General features: G+C 42.5%; 1 protein-coding gene across 2 annotated transcripts; it reads right to left on the bottom strand.

The window, feature by feature from the left end:
* Positions 1 to 609: 609 nt before the first annotated feature.
* On the bottom strand, positions 610 to 18,521 carry LOC308098026 (phosphoinositide 3-kinase regulatory subunit 5-like). 2 transcript variants are annotated; one of them, XM_080446243.1, is made up of 18 exons: positions 18,364 to 18,521; positions 15,327 to 15,509; positions 14,187 to 14,287; positions 12,852 to 12,920; positions 11,721 to 11,859; positions 11,424 to 11,493; positions 10,949 to 11,126; positions 10,313 to 10,490; positions 10,085 to 10,153; positions 9,018 to 9,931; positions 7,714 to 7,839; positions 6,345 to 6,479; positions 6,116 to 6,209; positions 5,853 to 5,929; positions 5,671 to 5,764; positions 2,420 to 2,502; positions 2,182 to 2,300; positions 610 to 1,725 (listed from the first exon to the last, which is right to left on the bottom strand). In XM_080446243.1, the coding sequence occupies exons 2-18, from the start codon at positions 15,424 to 15,426 to the stop codon at positions 1,578 to 1,580; spliced, it is 2,694 nt and encodes an 897-aa protein (XP_080302369.1). In that variant the 5' UTR covers positions 15,427 to 15,509; positions 18,364 to 18,521; the 3' UTR covers positions 610 to 1,577. The 2 variants fall into 2 exon arrangements, with proteins under 2 accessions (XP_080302369.1, XP_080302370.1); XM_080446244.1 differs by having other exon boundaries at positions 15,327 to 15,436.
* Positions 18,522 to 18,912: the final 391 nt, after the last annotated feature.

Genomic DNA, 18,912 nt, shown 5'->3' with positions numbered 1-18,912 from the left:
TGAATTTGGGGAAGTTGTAATAGTATTGACCAACTATGCTTGTGTTTTTGTAACACTTTACTTAAAGGCCGGGTCTACAATGCATTATAATGCACTTATAAGGCTTCATAATACTTATAAATTATACATGTTTATAATTATGAATAACAACTTACAGTATAACAATGTTTATGAAGTATTTATAAGTGCTGGTCATAATGCATTATAAGCTCAGTGGAAAAAAACTACTTAACTTTGTATAAAGTGTCTTTAGCTTTGCTTCTCTGTTGCATATTTTATTACAAAACAATTGAAAGGTAAAAGGGAAAAACACACCACTGTAGGGCTACTAATTAATGACGGTATAAATCACACATGACATATGAAGTGGTATTATTCAACATGTAAAAAGCCTGTATGTTAGCGTGTTAGGCCAAAAGCAACACATCTAGGTATAAGCCTAACAATAGATAAGATTTATTATGCTGGGGTTCGGAAAATACTGTATGTCAGTGCTTCATAAGAGGAAGTTCAAAGCCATTGATATTTTGCAAGAGAATCATTGTCCGACCAGCGACAGTTAAAGGTAATCACATAAACGTTGATTGAAAGGTTAATTTCTTTATTGCAACTTTTTTTATTGTTGTCACAAATAAAAATGAAATGCACTGTACAGTGTACAACACTATAGCTCTCAAAACTATTAGTATTTTTTACAAAATAAATAGCTTATTTTTATTATTACATATTTCTATGCAGGTACTAATTCTCAGAACTTACATAGATAGCAAATCAGCAGTGTTATGCTGCTTCCACAGTGGCAACATATTCCTGAGTGAAATGTCTTTCAAAGCATTGCTGTATCAATAGCAGGAAAATCCCTGTATCGCTATGTACTGTAGTTACAGTATGTGACCACACAATTTCTTCCTAAATATATTAGAGGTAATGTACAGGTAATGTACAGGTAAGGTACAATGACAACATGCCTACCAAAAAAACACCTACTGTACAGTGAATACCTCAAATGATAGCCATGTACAGTGTTAAGTAATATACAGTGTGTAATGGGAAAATGGGACATTTAAGTTTGAACTGTGGAGCCAATTGCTAATCATTAGAGTTCTATTTATGACTGGCATTTTGTGGAAGATGGGGTTTCCTTTGCCATTTCATTTTTCTTTTAGTCAGGTAAAGGTTGTACTTGGATACAGAAATCAGGGAAAGGTGATACTGAAGCCATATTGATATATAACAGAAAACCTCGCCTTTGGGTGGACCCAGGCTCGATTCATCATCTTGTACACCTAATTTGACTTACAGTATTCATTAACCCATAGAACATGTATGTGTTTGTCCAAAAACCTGAGAACATAAAAGAAAACAAAAATAAGACTTTTACTAGCAACCCCTAGAGACCATGCCACACTCTTGCATTTTACAGTGTTGATTGGGGTCCAAGAGATAAAAATGGGGGTCCGTGGTAATGAATATCATACAAGGGGTCCTTGATATTGAAAAAGTTTAGAATCACTGTTCTATTGCTCTCAGTCCCAATAACAGTGCAGTGTAAGTCCAGTAGTTTTGTTGCTGTTGTTTCATGGATATGATGCAGTGAAAGAGGTGATGGGGAGGCAGAGCAGAGAGCGGTAAGATGGGTGTAAAGGATGAATCTGGCCAGGTAAAAACTTATAGGACCTCCAGTCTGAACTGCTACCTGGTTTACTGCACAGAGACACCTCACACCTGCACAAGAAACACACCACAGGATCATTGTAGTGTAACTCTACTGCTGCATGTGTAGCCAGCAAATGTTATCATCATACATTGTACTGTGACTGACTGCCATAGTTGCCAGTGTGAGGATTTAAATTGACACATTTGCAGAGTTGACTTGAGGAATATTTTGACATTTTCAAAAGTTTACCTACAATAACTAGGTATGGAAGTAATGCAAAAATGCTAAATGTAAGTATTCTTTTTCTCTCTCTCTCTCTGTATATATATATATACACATACATACACACATACATACATACATACATACATACATACATACATACATACATACATACATACATACATACTACATACACACACACACACACACACACACACACACACACACACACACACACACACACACACACACACACACACACACTTTGAACACCACTGAATGAGGGTATGTGACATGTGTACCTGGTCACACTTTGGATAATCTTCTTCTCATCCTGATCCAGACACACGGCGAAGGTCGTCCCCTCGCCTCCACCACTGACCTGGACCTCGTTCACTTTCACTTCCGATACATGGATGTGCTGTGTGAGAACGATTCAAGGAGAGAACATTTAAAAAGGGGACCCGTTTAGAGGTGAGCTCAAACCTGAGAGTGTACTGTTGCCTATCTCAGTTGATTGACGTGTTACATGAATCTCACCTGGTTGTAGCTAATCTTCGCCCTCGAGGACTGTCTCTTCAAGACCTGTGTAATTGTCAGCTGCAGACTATCCATCCTTGAATCTGTGGATAACAACGTATGCCACAATGTAACTGAGTTTAAACAATACTATAACGCAGCGTTTCTTAAATGGGGGCATGGTACGTTAAATAAAGAAATGTACTAACACAACGGTTATTGAATAGAAATAATTATTTATTTGCTGTTAAAGGGCAAGGGCATTTTTATTAAAAAGAAAACCCGGACTGGATCCGCGGATCCGGATTCGGATCTTCAAATAGTAAAATCAACAGGAAGTTCAAATTTTTATAAAAAAAACAAACAGTACTGGGTTTGATGATGTTCTATATTGTCTGAATCAGCTTCGTTTGTGTTCGTTATTGCTAAAAGAGTGACTTTGAGAGCTGTTTTACTGTACAATGTAAGTCAATGAGGAGCATATTTTGAATTATCAATTTCTAATTAATGGAGCAATTATTTTTGATTTCTTGTCCACCTTTGGAGTTACATCATGGCAAGGTAACTACACAACCCAAACCTCTACCAAAGTGGTCTTACCCTTTATTTTATTTTGAATATTTGACATCAAAACTGGACTTACTGAAATGTTATGGTACAGTTAATGATATATCTGCTCAGGGGGCAACTCTTTCACTCCATTTCTTGTTTGTAATATTGTAATCTTCAAAAGGTGGGTTATCATTCATTCATAGTATCATATCGGCTCTGGGTGGAAACCTCATATGTCCAAAACTGTTACTTTTCAGGATTTCAGGATAGCAAAAGTAGCAGAACTACAAGCTTCGAGCTTGTATATCTGTTACTTTTGCTACTTTTGTGTGACGCTGTAGTATGATCAAGAAGGGCAAACACAAAAAGTTAAAATGTGGAGATAAGGGGTTTCTGCCCAACAGCAACGATATGCTCACTATGGTTTCCTTTGCCATTTCTAAGCAAAATGTTGTAGGTAAGGTGGTACTGAAGCCTAAAATGCTTGAGAACCACTGTTCTAACGTATCCCTAGGACAAGGACAAACAACAGCACTACCACAGTTGACATAACTAGACCATACCCGTAGGGGGATATGAGCACCCAAAGTGTGCAGTTTGGGTTATGCGGTGAGAACAGACAGTTTATCAGGGATCGAAAGTGAGTTTGTACTGTGTAGTGCAGTGGTTCTCAAACTTTTTCATGGCAAGGACCCCCAAATTGACACTTGTTAGCCCGCGGACCCCCATTTGAAAAGATATGCGAGGGACCCCCATAAGAGAAGATTTGTTTACGGCTGTAGCAGTGAATCTCAACCATTTTAATTTCAAGGTCCCCCAGTTTGACATGCATTAGGGCTACGGACCCCCATTTAATGGCATTTCTATCCCTTGGACCCCAGTTTATATGGTAAAATGTATGTTAATTTAACTGTGAGAGTGTACAAATGGAACCAAATGGACCCGTTAGAGTCCATTTGGTTCCATTTGTACACTGTCAGAGTTACAGACCCATAAGGGTCCATTTGGTGCCTAATCTATCATTTAGCTGGGGACCCCCTGGAACTCCCTCAAGGACCCCTGGGGGTCCCCGGAGCCCACTTTGAGAACCAATGGTGTAGTGTGTACACGCACATCCCGTCGTGGAGGAACAGAACACCCACAAACACCCGCGCATATAAAGATCTAACAGGCGGAGCCGTTCCCCGTCGGCCGTTGCCAACACACACACGCGCGTGTGAGCCGTTGCGAGCGCGCACAAACAAACACACACACACACACACAGGGCCGCTTCTCCCTACACGCACACTACGCAGGCTGCGTGGGGCCCCGCCCCACGCAGGGCCCCTACCCACCGAAAAAAAAAAAAAAAAAAGGACCCAATCCGCCCAGAACCGCGAAAAAAACGAACCCAATCCGCCCAGAACCGCAAAAAAAAACGCGGACCCCCGTGAAACATCGCGGACCCCATCGGCTGTTTTTTTTTTTCATGAAGAAATTTCCCTGGGGTCTCCAGGCCGTGACCTACAGACATGGCGAAGGAAAACTGTGAACACAGCCACGCATGCAAGATGTTGCACATGAACGCAGCAGCCGCACTGAGGCGCTCCAACACAAACACTCTGACATTAAGCTTCACACAACAAACATCAGCAGCAAACATTCACCACAATGACAAACAAATTACGTCCGCGCAAAAATAAGCGAGGGCTCGCTTATTTTGTCTTTCCCTCCCTCCCTCTCTCTCCCTCTCTGTCTCTCTGTCTGTGTCTGTCCGTCTATTCTCTCTCTCCCACCCTCCCTCTCTCTCCCTGTGTGTGTGTGCGTGTGTGTGTGTGTGTGTGTGTGTGTGGTGGGGGTGGGGCGGGGGGGACAGCCATGACGCAAGGGACTTTTGAGATCGCCATCCCCAAAATAGGTTGACTTATTGGGATACATGCGTGTGACTGGTCGCCCCTGCCGGTTCTCTGATTTTTTTTTTTTAAATAGGCTCTGTCATGATTAATTGACCACACATATGAAGTGAAACAACTAAATTCTATCCAAACGATATGTTATAAGTGAATTCCGTGCGTCAAAGAAGAAGTTTGAGAGCGTTTAGTAAGCGAAAATAAGAAGTCAAGGCACTCGTACCCTGACTCGCACATCAACAATGGCTGCCGTTCGTCTTTTTCAGGCTGCGAACTCGCCACCTGATTGGCCAACTTTTTCTGTCAATCACAGAACGATGAGCCACGTTGCCATGTCCAGGTTTTGTAAGCGTGAAGTGGGTGTGAATTGGTTAGAGAAATGCGCAGTGCGCGGCTTTGTGTTTTTTCATGAAGCTGGTTGCTTGTTGATCGCGCACGATCTAGCGCTGCGTTTGGCCTTCTTTTCATAGACCTTGTTGCTTGTAGGGTTCGTTTCGTTTGGCCTTGTTTTCATAGACCTTGCTGCTTGTTTCGCGCGCGAAACCTGGCAACGACACATGCGCAGTTTGATCTCCCAAGACACCACCCAAGACAGACAGACCGACAGAGTTTACTCAAATTATATGTAAGATAGTTGTCTTCGAGCGTCATGATGCAAATGTTTGACGTTGCAGTTGATTTGTTTTGAAACAGCAGCCCAGTGAAGATGACATTAGACAACAATGAACAACAAGCACAGTTATAGTTCATATAACAGATGCCTTTGAAGATGATGAGGACAATTATTTTTTACTCAGCCGGGGCAGCAAGCGTGAAGACGGAACAACGTACCTGGCTGCTCGGGTTTCAGACAGCCATTGTAAAGGTTTATCGACGTGCAAACCACATCTGTCTCCATCCGCTCGCCCCTCCCACTCACAGCCACCTGGAACGCAGAGCGGAAGACGGCAGGTTTTAAAAAGTATTATCTGGGCATCTCAAGCTTATTCAGTCAGAGGAGGAACAATGGTTACCTTGTTGTAGGAAACATGTAGTTTTAAAGGCACTGCGTCACGGTCCCCGACAATGCCGAACCTCTTACTAGCAGCACCTATAAAGAAAATACAATTACACATCAGTGTGTATATGCGTGTGTGTGTGTGTGTGTGTGTGCGTGCGTGCGTGCGTGCGTGCGTGCGTGCGTGCGTGCGTGCGTGCGTGCGTGCGTGCGTGCGTGCGTGCGTGTCTGCGTGCGTGCGTGTGTGCGTATAGGTGCGTGCGTGTGAGTGATACCCACCCATCGCCATGACAGCTCTTGTTCCAGCGGTGTGTCCCAGCTCCAGAGAATTAATAAACACCTCCTTTCTCTTCTCTCCTCCTGCTAAGGTCAGCTGTAAACAGGGGGGAAAATTCAATATTTATGTGTGCCTATGCACCTGGGTGTGTGTATACATATACAGTATATTCAGTGTGTGTGTGTGTGTGTGTGTGTGTGCGCGACTGTGCGTGTGGCATTTGTGCTTCACCTCAGCCTGGTACAGCTGCATTAGAACCGGTTGGTGTGCATTTCTACAGTAGTACAACAGCATGTCAGCCAGCAGGGGAAGACGTTCTGCACTGCTACTGCTGCCCAACGAATCCTTATCCACTTTACACGTCGTCTAGGAAACAACACAAAACATAATTCATAAGAGACTTTGGGTACTAAGAAAAGCGATATATAAGTCTGATGTTTTATTATTCATTATTATTATTATTATATTATTATAGCATATTCAATTTGTATGTATCTTTTTTTAAATTACTGCACACTGCCCCTGTTGACTGTGTCAATATTAACAGGTTGCCTCAGAGAACGAGTAGAAATATTATTTTGTATAGTTACCCTGCCCTAGCCTGGTAAACCCTCCCTCCGGAAATCTCATTTCTATTTGATTCCCGGAATCAAATAGAAATGAGATTTCCGGAGGGAGGGTTTACCAGGCTAACCCTGCCCACAGTCATGCATGGCAGGGTATCACTCCTGTTCCAGTAAACAAGATAACTTGAAAACACATGCATAGATTCAGATTGTCGTGAAACTTGGTGGAAAATGGTCAAGGTCAAGGGCAATATTGAGAATGAAAGCATGGATTTTCATGAAACTTGTTAGAAACTTGTAGTGTTTCCCAGAGTATAAAAGTAACTTCGACTACATTTTATTTAAATTTACTGGCTATTTGAAAGTCTCTGTTCGTATTGGTAACGTTGGATTTGTTGGCATGATGTCAGTCATGTAATTTGAGTTTGTCTGTCATAAAGCCGTAGAGGGGCCTCTTGTCTCTTACCCATAGACTGTAAAAAATATGGACGAAGGGAGGCCCATTGGTCTCTACAGACCGTTTTGAAGCCACTTTTTCGGCAATTAAATTAAAATCCGCCATCTTTGAACTTCCAGTCCCGAAATGAAACCGGAAACGACTAGTTATTGGCTGCAACCGCAGCAAGGGTTCTGCCCTAGAAACATTCCCTACTTTATCATTAATTATAATGTATGGGACCATAATTTACTAAACGCATATCATGATGATTTCAAAAAGACTTTAAACTAGCGATTGAAAACATAAAGTGTTTATGAAAATGTTTACTAAGATAATAAAATAAAGTGTAAAGTCCGGCCAAAACCTTGTTCACTTGTATTGAGAGTAAATTGTTCGTCAGCCTGCACTGGCCTGCAGGAGGTGAAATAGCAACATCTGCTGGCCCATTAATAGAAACTGCATGCCTTAAGAGAATCTTGAAGAGGGCTTCAAATCCAGCTGAGATGATTTGGTGCCCGCTCTTACCACAATACAAACTACGTGTCGTGGGGTTTGTTAACATACAAGTGTAGTTAGGGGTCTGTAGCTGAGGTACCTGACAGAGGACATCAGAAGACAGACTGAGCAGGCTGAACACGTTGCGGTCGTACCAGGGGTCAATCCTCCCCACCAGTTGAGCTAAGCCTGTTGTGTTGCTCTCCTGAGAAACTCCATTAGACTCCTATCAGGAAAGATAAAAACCGACAGTAATACTGTACATTAGTAGTAAGAAGGTACAGTAAGAAAATACAGGAGCAATATGTTTGTACTGTCATTGCTCTTCACACCCAGTGTGAAGTGAGCGGTGCTATTTATGAGTTATTAATTTCATCATGCATCTCGGTAGCCAATCACAGCACGTCCTGCGAAGTGACGTGCTTACATTTTTTACATTATTATTAATTTCATCATGCGTCTTGCTAGCCAATCACAGCGCGTCTGCAAAGTTTTAAGCTAATTTCATCATGTGTCTCGCTAGCCAATCACAGCACCTCCTGAAAAGCTTAGCCTATGGGCGTGTTTTCCACAGCATGGCGTCACAGCGAAAGACAAATTTTCACGACGGAAAGAAAAACTTTCACCACGGATGGGTCCTAAACCCTCTTATAGGAGCGGTTGCACCGCTCAAAAAGGCAGGAAGGACAATGTAAGTAATCACAGTCCCGTATCTATTTTAAGTGTTCTTAGTAACATTTTTGAGTTCATTATGATCATGCAACGGAATTAAGTCATTTTATTGTACGATGCACTTTTAAGTAGGTCGGGAGAGGCTTATTGTCGGTATCAACCGATAACCCTGGAGTCTATGCCCGCTAGAATGCGCTAAAGTCTAGCAGCTAGACCCCTGGGAGATGGATTGCTGAGGTGGAGCGCCAGATCTACCATCAGCTCCCAGTACTTACCGCACAACTTGCCACACCCAAGCCGTGCTACTCATATGCTGATTAGGCAATGCCCGGGATTGAACCCATGACCGTGTGGTCTAAAGGCGAGAGCTCTACCGACTGAGCTACCCGGACTTTTATTATCCGTTATCCAAATAAAAGTTATCAAATAAAGTTATCAAATAAAACAAAATAAACCTCTATCTACAGTAGATGTGTGAATATGTAGCTCATCACATCACCGACCTTTGACCACCAAATTACACATTATGTCAGAGGTCTCCCAGCTTTACAAGCCTCACCGCAGATGATACAGTGTATTAGTGAATCACTGCAAAGTGGCACACACACACACACACACACACACACACACACACACACACACACACACACACACACACACACACACACACACACACACACACACACACACACACACACACACACACACACACACAGTGATGGCTCTTCTCACCGTGGAAGATGTGGCTTTGAGTGGACTCCCCTCAGGTGGAGCATGACCCCCCCCTGAACCTCCTGGACCTTTCCTCTTGGCGGGGAGGAAGTAGAATTGCAGTCTGCACATCTTGGTTAGTCGACGACACCTACGCTCCTTCTGCTGAAGGTCACTGTATGCTCTGGCCAGCCTGCCGGCCTCCCTGGTGCCCCCGAACACCACCACTCTGAGCAGGGTGGAGACCTCCACCACACCTCCCTGCTCATCACAGCTCAGGATGGGCCTCCTGCGGACACACACATGCTTCTGGGGAGAGAGGCGATCGGCGGGAGGGGAGGGCGCGAAGGATCTGCTCGGGGCACGCTGCAGATTTCTCTGCAGGGACATGGAACGTTTGCACTCGGCCCCCACCATGCCGGGGTCCCCGTAGCCCATGCTCACGGCGCGGCGGCAGATGGCGGGGCTGCGGTGGTTCTTGAACAGCTGGGAGAAACGATCCGTGCTCAGCAGCGACCGTGACTTCTTCTTGGGCTTCCTGCGGTGCCGTACGCCATCGCAAGTCTCCTCTGCGTCGTCGCCGAAGTCGCTGTCCACGCCCGAGGACTCAGACTGTTGCGCCGACGGCACAGACCAGCTGGACGACAGAGAGTAGTTGGAAAGCATGGAGTCTCTGGAGAACATGGAGTCTCTAGAGAGCGTGGAGTCTCTGGAGGACGCGGTGGAGACGCGGTGCTTTAGGAGTTCGCCCTCCACATTCCTCCCCTCCGCTTCCTCATCGTTGTTCAGCTCGTTGTGGTCATCCTCGTGGTTTTCGTGTTTGCCCTCTGCCTTCCTCCCCTCTACTTCTTCTTCGTCGTTTGGCTTGTTGTGGTCATCCTCGTCCAGTTCGAAACAGTCTGGCAGCTCACTGGCGAGGATGTCACTTAGATCATCTGGATGAACGTGAACAGATGGAGTTAGAAATCAGGACACAGGACAGGTTGACAACAGGATACACAACAGAATGAAGAGGCAACTTGGAATTAAAAGAAAATATGGGTCTAGAGGAACAGAAAACATTTCAAAGTGAAATAGGAGCTAATTACCAAAGTTGTCTTTCCCCCAGGACGACACGTGACATCTAGCAAAGGGCAGCGCTAACGTCTCAACATCCCCTAATGAGAAGAAGGCGATACTGTCATTCACAAAGCACTGCTATTTGTGGGTCCTGAAATTCAATCAACTTTATTAATCCCACAAGGGGCAATTAGTTTGAGACTTGTGTTTCCAGACCACCAGTTTGCATATTTCAGCCTGTTTCCTCTCACTCTTACCAGGATGTGAGCTGCCATTGGTAGTAGAGGGGTCTAACAGGCCCTCCATGAGCCTGTCCATGCTGTGGAACAGACTGTCCCTGGTTATCTGAGAGTCTGGGACTGCTGTAGATGCTGCTGACTCCAGGGTGTCTGTTATTGCTGAGAGAAGCTGCTCCAACTCCTCACTGCTTTTAGACTGTAAGATGAACAATTTATAGGAAGCTCTGTTTCATAATATTGATCACCACACGCGCTGATCAAAGTTAAATATATAAAATGATGTAATAATACATAATGTAACAAATTAGAAATAATATAATACTGCAATAAAACAAAATGTGTTTTTGTTTACTGGTTGATCACTGGTAATTGTACAAGTCAAGGAAAAAGCCTGTTGAATACATTTTCTTTATTAAAAATATGTTTGATTTAAAACAAAATCGGATGCATACAAAAGAGACAGTGATATTGAGTGTGACAATGATCTGAGGTGCATGGTTTGTGGTATAATGGGATGTGTGTCCTGTAAGTGCATGCACTGTGTGGTCGGTATGTCAAGCATTGAGTGTTCTTTCGCAGCACCAGGTTCAAAAGTGTTTCTGATACTTATAATGATGCATATCGTGGTATGGGAGTACTGGTTGGTCCACCCACCTGCAGTGTGCTGTGGAGTGTGTGGAGGGGGTGCTTTGGACCGAGCACAGCCTGGAAGGCATGTTTGATCAGGCTGACAGTGATGTCTTTCTGGGAGTGACTCATCCTGCTGAGCTGCTCAGAAACTGACCTGAACTCTGGGGGAACGTCCTCATCTGGACTCAAAAGCAACACCGTTCTGGAATAGACACACGCATGAACGCCGCGACGCGCGCGCGCGCACACACACACACACACACACACACACACACACACACACACACACACACACACACACAAAAGCTGATACAAAAACGTTGTTTAACCACTTAAACTCTATATACTTTGACCGGGGTCCCCCAGGGGTCTAAAGGGGTCCTCCTTTCATAGGCAAATATTTGCCTATTATGGCATGCCCAGATGTCATTTGGTTAAAATGTGAAGTATTCCTAATTGACTGTTATTAGAACTTTAATCAAGGCCTGAAGTGACTTACATAATTTTAGGACACTTGTTGTCAGTGGCTAAACCCTGCTCCTCCCTCACCAGCCTCAGAAAGGATATACCTAGAAGGAAAACAGAGTGAGAATGAGAATATTCACTGGCCCATTCATTCCAACCAAATTTGATTAGTACTACTTTGCAGGCGAACAGCGCCTCCGTGTGGTAATAAGCTTTGCCAAAAAATAGTACACACAAAAAATATTGTATTTTCACCAACGGTTCTAAGTCTAACCAGTAAAGGACATCTCTCAACAGACAGGGCCATTAGTCATCATCATCACAGCGTTACCTGGTGCTCTGAGCTCCTGGCTAATGATGAGGAGGAGGCGTTTAGCAGCGGAGCTGTAAGGTACCGGCCAGGACAGGAAGTTGTGGAACAACAGGTAGGCTTCCTGCAGCAGCCCACAGTCTGGACTCAGGTAAGGAGCCTGGAGGTGGACACACAGTTTGCTTCCAAAATGATTTTACGCCCAAATTACACAACTTGAGAAGCATTTTGTAACATTTCAGAAATACCAAGTGATGACTAGCAGGCTTTGTGTCTGGGTAGCTCAGTCGGTAAAGCCCACGCCTTTGGACCACAAGGTCATAGGATCAATCCCAGGCACCACCAACTCAGTGTATGAGTACCACGGCTTAGGTGTGATAAGTTGTGCACTAAGTACTGGGAGCTGATGGTAGCTGTTGCACTCCACCTCAGCAATCCATCTCCCAGGAGTCTAGTGCATTGTAGACACCCGCAATCTCGGCTGATACCGACAATAAGCCTTTACGACCTACTTACTTACTTACTTAGCGGTTTCCAACCACTCATTTATTTCTTTTTCATAGTTAAAGAGAATTTTCACTTTCAAACTTGTTTGGGGTCATTTTAACATCTACTCAGGCTTTTGTTAGTACCGTGTTAGATTAATTGAAAACACTCACCCTTGGTTCTGGTGACTGATATTGGCCTTCTAATGTGTGAGGGGCTGTGTTTTTTCAATTCCTTTTTTCATTTACTTTTTTATAATGTTTGGGTAAATGAAGAAAATAAAATGCAATAAAGACATTAAATAAAATGAATGAAAAATCACGGCCCCCTCACGTATAAGAAGGCCAAAATCAGTCACCAGAACCAAGGATGGGTGTTTTTGATGAATCTATCATGGCTAAAAGTTTGAAGTTACAATGGGTTTATCTAGGACGTGTCTGATAAAATGAATATCAAATATCTAAATACCGAATCAAGCAACTTAAAAACTGTCTAGGGTGCACACAAAAGCCTGAGTAGACGTTAAATTGACCCCAAACATGTTTGAGAGGGAAATATCCCTTTAAGAGGGAGCACTTTGGAATGAAACTTAGTTATGTGTCTTTGTCCATACATGTGCTAGTTCCTTTGGAGTGTTTAATGATGGGATGATCCATAAACACTCACTTTCATAAGAGTTGAAGAGAACAAGAGGGTGAGAGGAACCACTTGCTCATATTGACACTGCTCCAGTACCTGAAGAACACAGAGGGAGGTTAGGTTACACCACTGAGACACATCATTACCCTGCCCGCAGCCATGTGTGAGTCTGCATGTCAACTACAGTACATGGCTCCAGTAAAGGCAGGCAGGTTTTCATGGATGAATGAATGGATGAATGATCAGTTCATTGCCCCAAAGACATGATTAGATTAGTTTAGATATCCTTTATTGTCCAGAAGGGAATCACATACAGTAAATAAGTAAACACCGCAGTTAAAAGACACCACAGTGTTAAGTTTTAACTTTTGATTATTTTGGGGGTTCAAAAGTCCAACGGTCACGGCCATGATCAAGGTCAAAATCAAGAACATTTGTGGGAATGATCAGTAGGCTGCTTTTGGGTCGAGCTTTCATGGTCATGCCAAGGTCAAAATGACATACTGTAAACTGCTTTTTGTATGGTTAATGTGTAATGCTGAATTCACGCCATGACTGGTATTCTGCTTCTGCGTACTGAGAAAGTGGCGTGGTTCCATGCTTTATGGCAGAGGTTTTCAAAGCGGGGATTATTAAATTATCATATATATTTTTTATAGCGAAAATAGCGGCAGGATGCAGAACTAACAAAAAATGCCTTGAAACGTTGGGGGGAAACTTTCTCGCTGACGTTTGCCGCGAGATAAAGTGGCAACCTATCAAAAGCTTGCTGTGGCCTGAACTTGGTGTGAACTAGGCGTACACACGAAAGTGACCTGGATGTTATTTTAAAACAAAACGTCATTTTATCATAAAACCACCTAAGCAACCACTATTGCTGTTCGTGTAAATTCAAAGATTCACTGATGTCACCGTCCAACTTAAGGTCACAGTCAAAATCTAAATTAGGGGTGCAACAGTTAATTGAACTAATTGATTTAATCAATTATACATTTTAATAAAAATAATGGATTTTCAAATAGAAATAGAAATAAGCAGAACTACACGCTCAAGTGAGTTTGTAGATCAGCAATCAGCAGAATCTGTCTTGAGAGATTATTGATACACTTGTATAACACATTTTAAATAATTATATAATCAAAAACACGCTTCTCAATTATTCGATTAATCGAAAAGGTAATCGATAGAATAATCGAAAGTTGTAGGCAGCCATAGACAAGATCAAAATGACATAGTGTAATCAGTCATATCTCAGGAAGGAGATATGTTGGTGTAGGTGGTGTAGTGTTCATGTTTCGTTCTCTATATTAGACTGTGTAATGTGTGTAATATGAAAAGGACTTTAGGCTTTGAGGCCTTCACCTCTCTTGTTTTCCTCAGAATTAGCTGTAGAAGGATGAGGAAGTTGTGGGCATCTCTCTTGACCAGTTCCTCCAAACACCAGCGGTTTAAGCACAGGCCAGCTAAACGGAGTGACAGAAGCACATCATGTGGGCTAAATACACACAACCTCTTCTACTTCTCCTTTTAGGTTTCATTTTGAGGACATCCACAACATTTAGCTCTGACAAAGGCTAGTATATAACTTATAAAGCATAATCAAAACAAAAGAGTGCTTGAGAGAAAGGTTATTCTTTTCTCTCTGGGCTGTAGCTAAGCTTCCTTCGTTATTCCGCAGTATTTCAAGAGCGACTTCTTCTTTTTTTTTCCATAAACCCTATGCCCTCTGTCTTCATCCCACAGTCTGTGTCACTACTCTCAATTCCCATTTAGCTCTTGTCACAAGACGCAATTAGGGACCAAATGTTTCCAAATAGTTACATAACTATGGAAGTGAGTTTTACACTTGAGTTACATGAGTGAGCATTGGTTTAGTCATTCAATATTCAGAAGCACAATGGCAGCAGCTAAGTTTACCAAGATCTGTACAAAATGCTTAACTGTTTCCTAAACTTGCAACACTCTGTCCTTTAGTTTGACACCATTCAGGCACAAGAAGAAACAAAGGAAATTTGTACTTCTATGGTAAGGACAATAAATGAGGTTCGGGTACAACTGTGAGTAATATAACAAAAGCCTTTATTTAGAAGGCAGAGACAACTTTAAAAACACTGTTGCGTGTCAATGTTGCGTCTTTCTCAGGGTGCTCTAATACCAGACAAACAATTACATATAGCCCATACAGTATGTGGCCAGAGTGTGGGCGCTACACCTGTCTACATGAGATATAGATCTCTAACACCATGTTATATCAATAGGTGTCACTGTGTACACATTATAACAGCAAATGAAAGGCTTCACCATTCTTTCTAGACATACTGTATATAAGTCAAATAATAGGACTCTGTTCAAATACCATTTTATGAGTGGGTTTAATCATCTCTACACCTATAACACATGGTCACTGTAGCAATATGAAGCTTTCTTGTTCTTGAATATTGTTCCTGTAACAAGCAAGCAGTATAGAGAATAAGGCTATGTAAGCTCAGGGGTGATACCTACCGTTAAATAACTGTTTGTCAGGAGAGTCACAACCCAGACCAAAGAGGCAGCGATCGAGGGCATGTTGGATACGATCTTCTGTGCACGAGCTCCTCTCCATCTCAGATCATCTACAGAAGCATCACATGCACCCACACTTTACAGAAGAGCCAACATGGTCCCAAATCCTAGGTACTCTGTGTTCTAAAAGAAAGAATATATCTATAAGGTATCTAAAAAATACAAGCCTTACATTTATGCCACTGGAGATACAAACACAAATGCCCATAGCAACGATGCCAGGGGAAAGAGTTTAGTCTGCCACTTCCTACCAAACCAGTGAGTCATTGGCTGGGTGAGGGTTCCGGAGATGAGCTGGTTGAAAAAACAAAAACTGTCACACTTCCCCTTTTTCCATTCTTAAAAATGCTCATGTGTGACAAAGATCTGATATGATTCAGAGCTGGGATGTTAATGAAGAGTAGAAAATTAGGAATTTGTGTCCCAGCAACAGTAGTCGCCGGTAGTATCTTGTGCTACGTGCTGTAATCAGCAGAACAAAAAACAACAAATAAACAGAAGTCACTAAGAACTGAGTCCCACTTAAAATTCTGAGATCGTTTCAACAGTGTGTAAATCTCCCTTGGTCGGGGGGGAATCCCCTTTAGGAGGACGTCGAAGTTTGATTCCCTAATATGCGTGAGTCTTGGTTTCAAAACCAGGTGATTGCCCATATCAACTGAACAGTGAACTAAACTTTGCTAATATAACAAAACCACACTGGATGTTGCACAGCATTCAAATGTGTAACTGAGTGACCACACACAACAACATGAACAAACAAGGAAACTGCTGTTGCAGTGGAGGCTATTAAAAAGAGGGGGGAACTTTTGAGAACCGTACTCGTGCCTTCCTGGCTACCGCTTATTGTAATTCCTCCCAACAAATGTGAGATTCTGAAGGAGCACACGTCCCCTGGGACTGAATTGAATCAGGTCCCTCTGGAGGAGAAAGAGACTACCGGTGGCACAGTGTTCCCTACAGTATATTTAGCCAACAAGATGTGTTTATGTGCACAGAAAGGAAGCTGTCATTGTGAACAGCTGTGGACCAGAGACGGCCCTGTCACAGAGACCAGTTAAACATGAATGGGAAACTGGGGTCATCTGTGTTGGCCCAAACAGGAAACCACTGTCCCAAAGTAAAAAGGTAGTGGATGACACTAAAACAAATTGTGCTGTTGTTATTGGTTGACATGGCTACCATTCATACATAGTACAATTCTCAGTGTAATTTAACTCTTGAGTGTACAAATGCAACCAAATGGACCCGCAAGGATCCCTTTCAGAGTTACAATTGAATAAATTAACACTGAGGACTTTACTGTATATTAAAATGAATATTTAGAATTAAATTAAAACACATTTAAATGGATTCCTGTGAAAAGCTTGTTTTAAGTGTTTAAGGTCTTCTCCTAGTGTCCTGACTCCTGAAGTGTCTCAACAACGCATCAGACATGAATCATAGTCACTCATTTGTTTTTGGACATTTGGAGGACAAATGAAAGATCGGAATCTGTTGTTTGCCTTTCTGTTTCCCTATAGCATCCATATTCTGGGGTGAACATTCGATAAAAATAGCACATCTACAAGCTCACAACGTGATGTTTTGTGAGATTATAGATCAGCTATTTTTGGAAAAGATATTTGGTGTAGATGGAACAAAGAAGGGGCCTAGTATACTGTAGACCGCTGGGGGACTCCTGTCAACAAAGTCCAGTATAGGTTTAAGTAGTTAAACACGCATCAACTTTTGCTGGGCTTTATCCAGAATAATAAGCAATGCAGCTATCACCAGTGATGAAAGACAAGTTGTCAAAACAAGTTGAAAGTCACAATAAAGATGAACTGAACTGAATAGGCATACGGTAGATCATGCTATGTATTCACCTGGCCTATAATAACAGCAGCATTGAACAAAATATGTTTTCCAAAATTAATTTTGTTCTGATATGATATTTTCACTTTGGCATTCGGGGAAAGATACAGTACAATAATATAACATTCTTAGTATGTTCTCACAGGGCTTACAGTATTTAAAGCATAAGCAAAACGTACCACAGGCAAAACAGTCGAGATTGCTGACTTGTGGAGTGACTGGAGTTTCCAGTTGATCAAACCGAGGGACATAAATGGCTCAAGGTGTACAATGACCTTGACAAGGAGTTCTATGAGCAATAGACTTCCATGTAGGCTATACCCACATCACCCCAACTTAACCGAGCATAAGAGCAATTGTCTGCTGAGGAAACAGGTGTCTCTCTATTGTACCCATGTTGTTGGTCTATCCTGCAGACAGAATGACACACACTGATCTCACTGTTGTTTTACAAGAATAAGATAAAGTATTAGGCCGTTTACAAAGGAGGTGAAATAAAAGGTGGAGAAACAGTGGTGTGACACCACTACAATTATCTTCTATTACTGGTTCAGATGTTTTACAAAGACTTTCCATTAAGTAGAGGTAATCTGATATACTGTAGGCTAGATGCATTTTGGGAACACTACCCCTCAGCTAAATTGGTATTTTACTGTACCAGTTTAATAGTATGGCATTAGGCTGATATACACGTCATGTTATGAAAGCCTGAAGGGATGTAAAACCTTTTATTTGAGAATGTTCATTTCACAACTGGCACATCACAGGAACAGTGTGTGACCAAAAAACAACAACAAAAAAACATCAGTTCTTAGAAATCCTTGTGACTAACTGAAGATTGCAAAATAGAGAAGTGATGCACGAACTGACCCTTAGGGTGGTACAGCCTGTGCTGTCTGATACCAGGGCAGCATACAACAGACGCAGTATAAACATTTAAAACAAACACACACACACACACACACACACACACACACACACACACACACACACACACACACACACACACACACACACACACACACACACACACACACACACAGACACACACACAGACACACACACAGACACACACACACACACACAGCGAAGCATAAATAGATGTTAATGTAATTCTTACCTGTAATTCTTAGCTGGGTCCTGGGGCATTAGTATTGTAGGCTATATTAGAGGACATAGCTGCAACATGTCAGATGCAGCCCAGCTGACTGAGACTCACCAGTGAAGGGTGAACAATACAACAACCACATCCTCCGCTCCGCAAAAATAGATCCTCTTAAAGCCAAGACGAGTGAGCTTATGTAGCAAAACAGGAACTGAATGATTCTTATGCTGACTTTAAGGGACTGTATTGAGTGTGTGGGAGGTGCATGCATATGACAGACAGACCTCATGGTGGGCTCCTTCAAACAACTGGCACCTGCAACTTGCACAACTTTTTTTTTAATGGCTCACTTGAGTAGGCCTATATATCTGTTCTTCTGCTGGGTTTATTAAAAATACATCTTTATCTCATAGAAACATATGCTGCATTATTGAGTGAAATACATAGGCTAATAATGTTATGTGCTGCTCTTTATTCAAAGTGGAAGCCTGCCTTCACAATGTCTGCATCAATGGATGCAGTGGAGGAAAGTAACTACTGTAAGTACATTTACTCAAGTACTGT

The sequence above is a fragment of the Gymnoscopelus braueri genome (genome assembly GCF_963280865.1).
Source record: "Gymnoscopelus braueri genome assembly, chromosome: 13".
In the NCBI taxonomy this organism is placed as follows: Eukaryota; Metazoa; Chordata; class Actinopteri; order Myctophiformes; family Myctophidae; genus Gymnoscopelus; species Gymnoscopelus braueri.
This window is presented reverse-complemented; position numbering and strand designations above follow the sequence as displayed.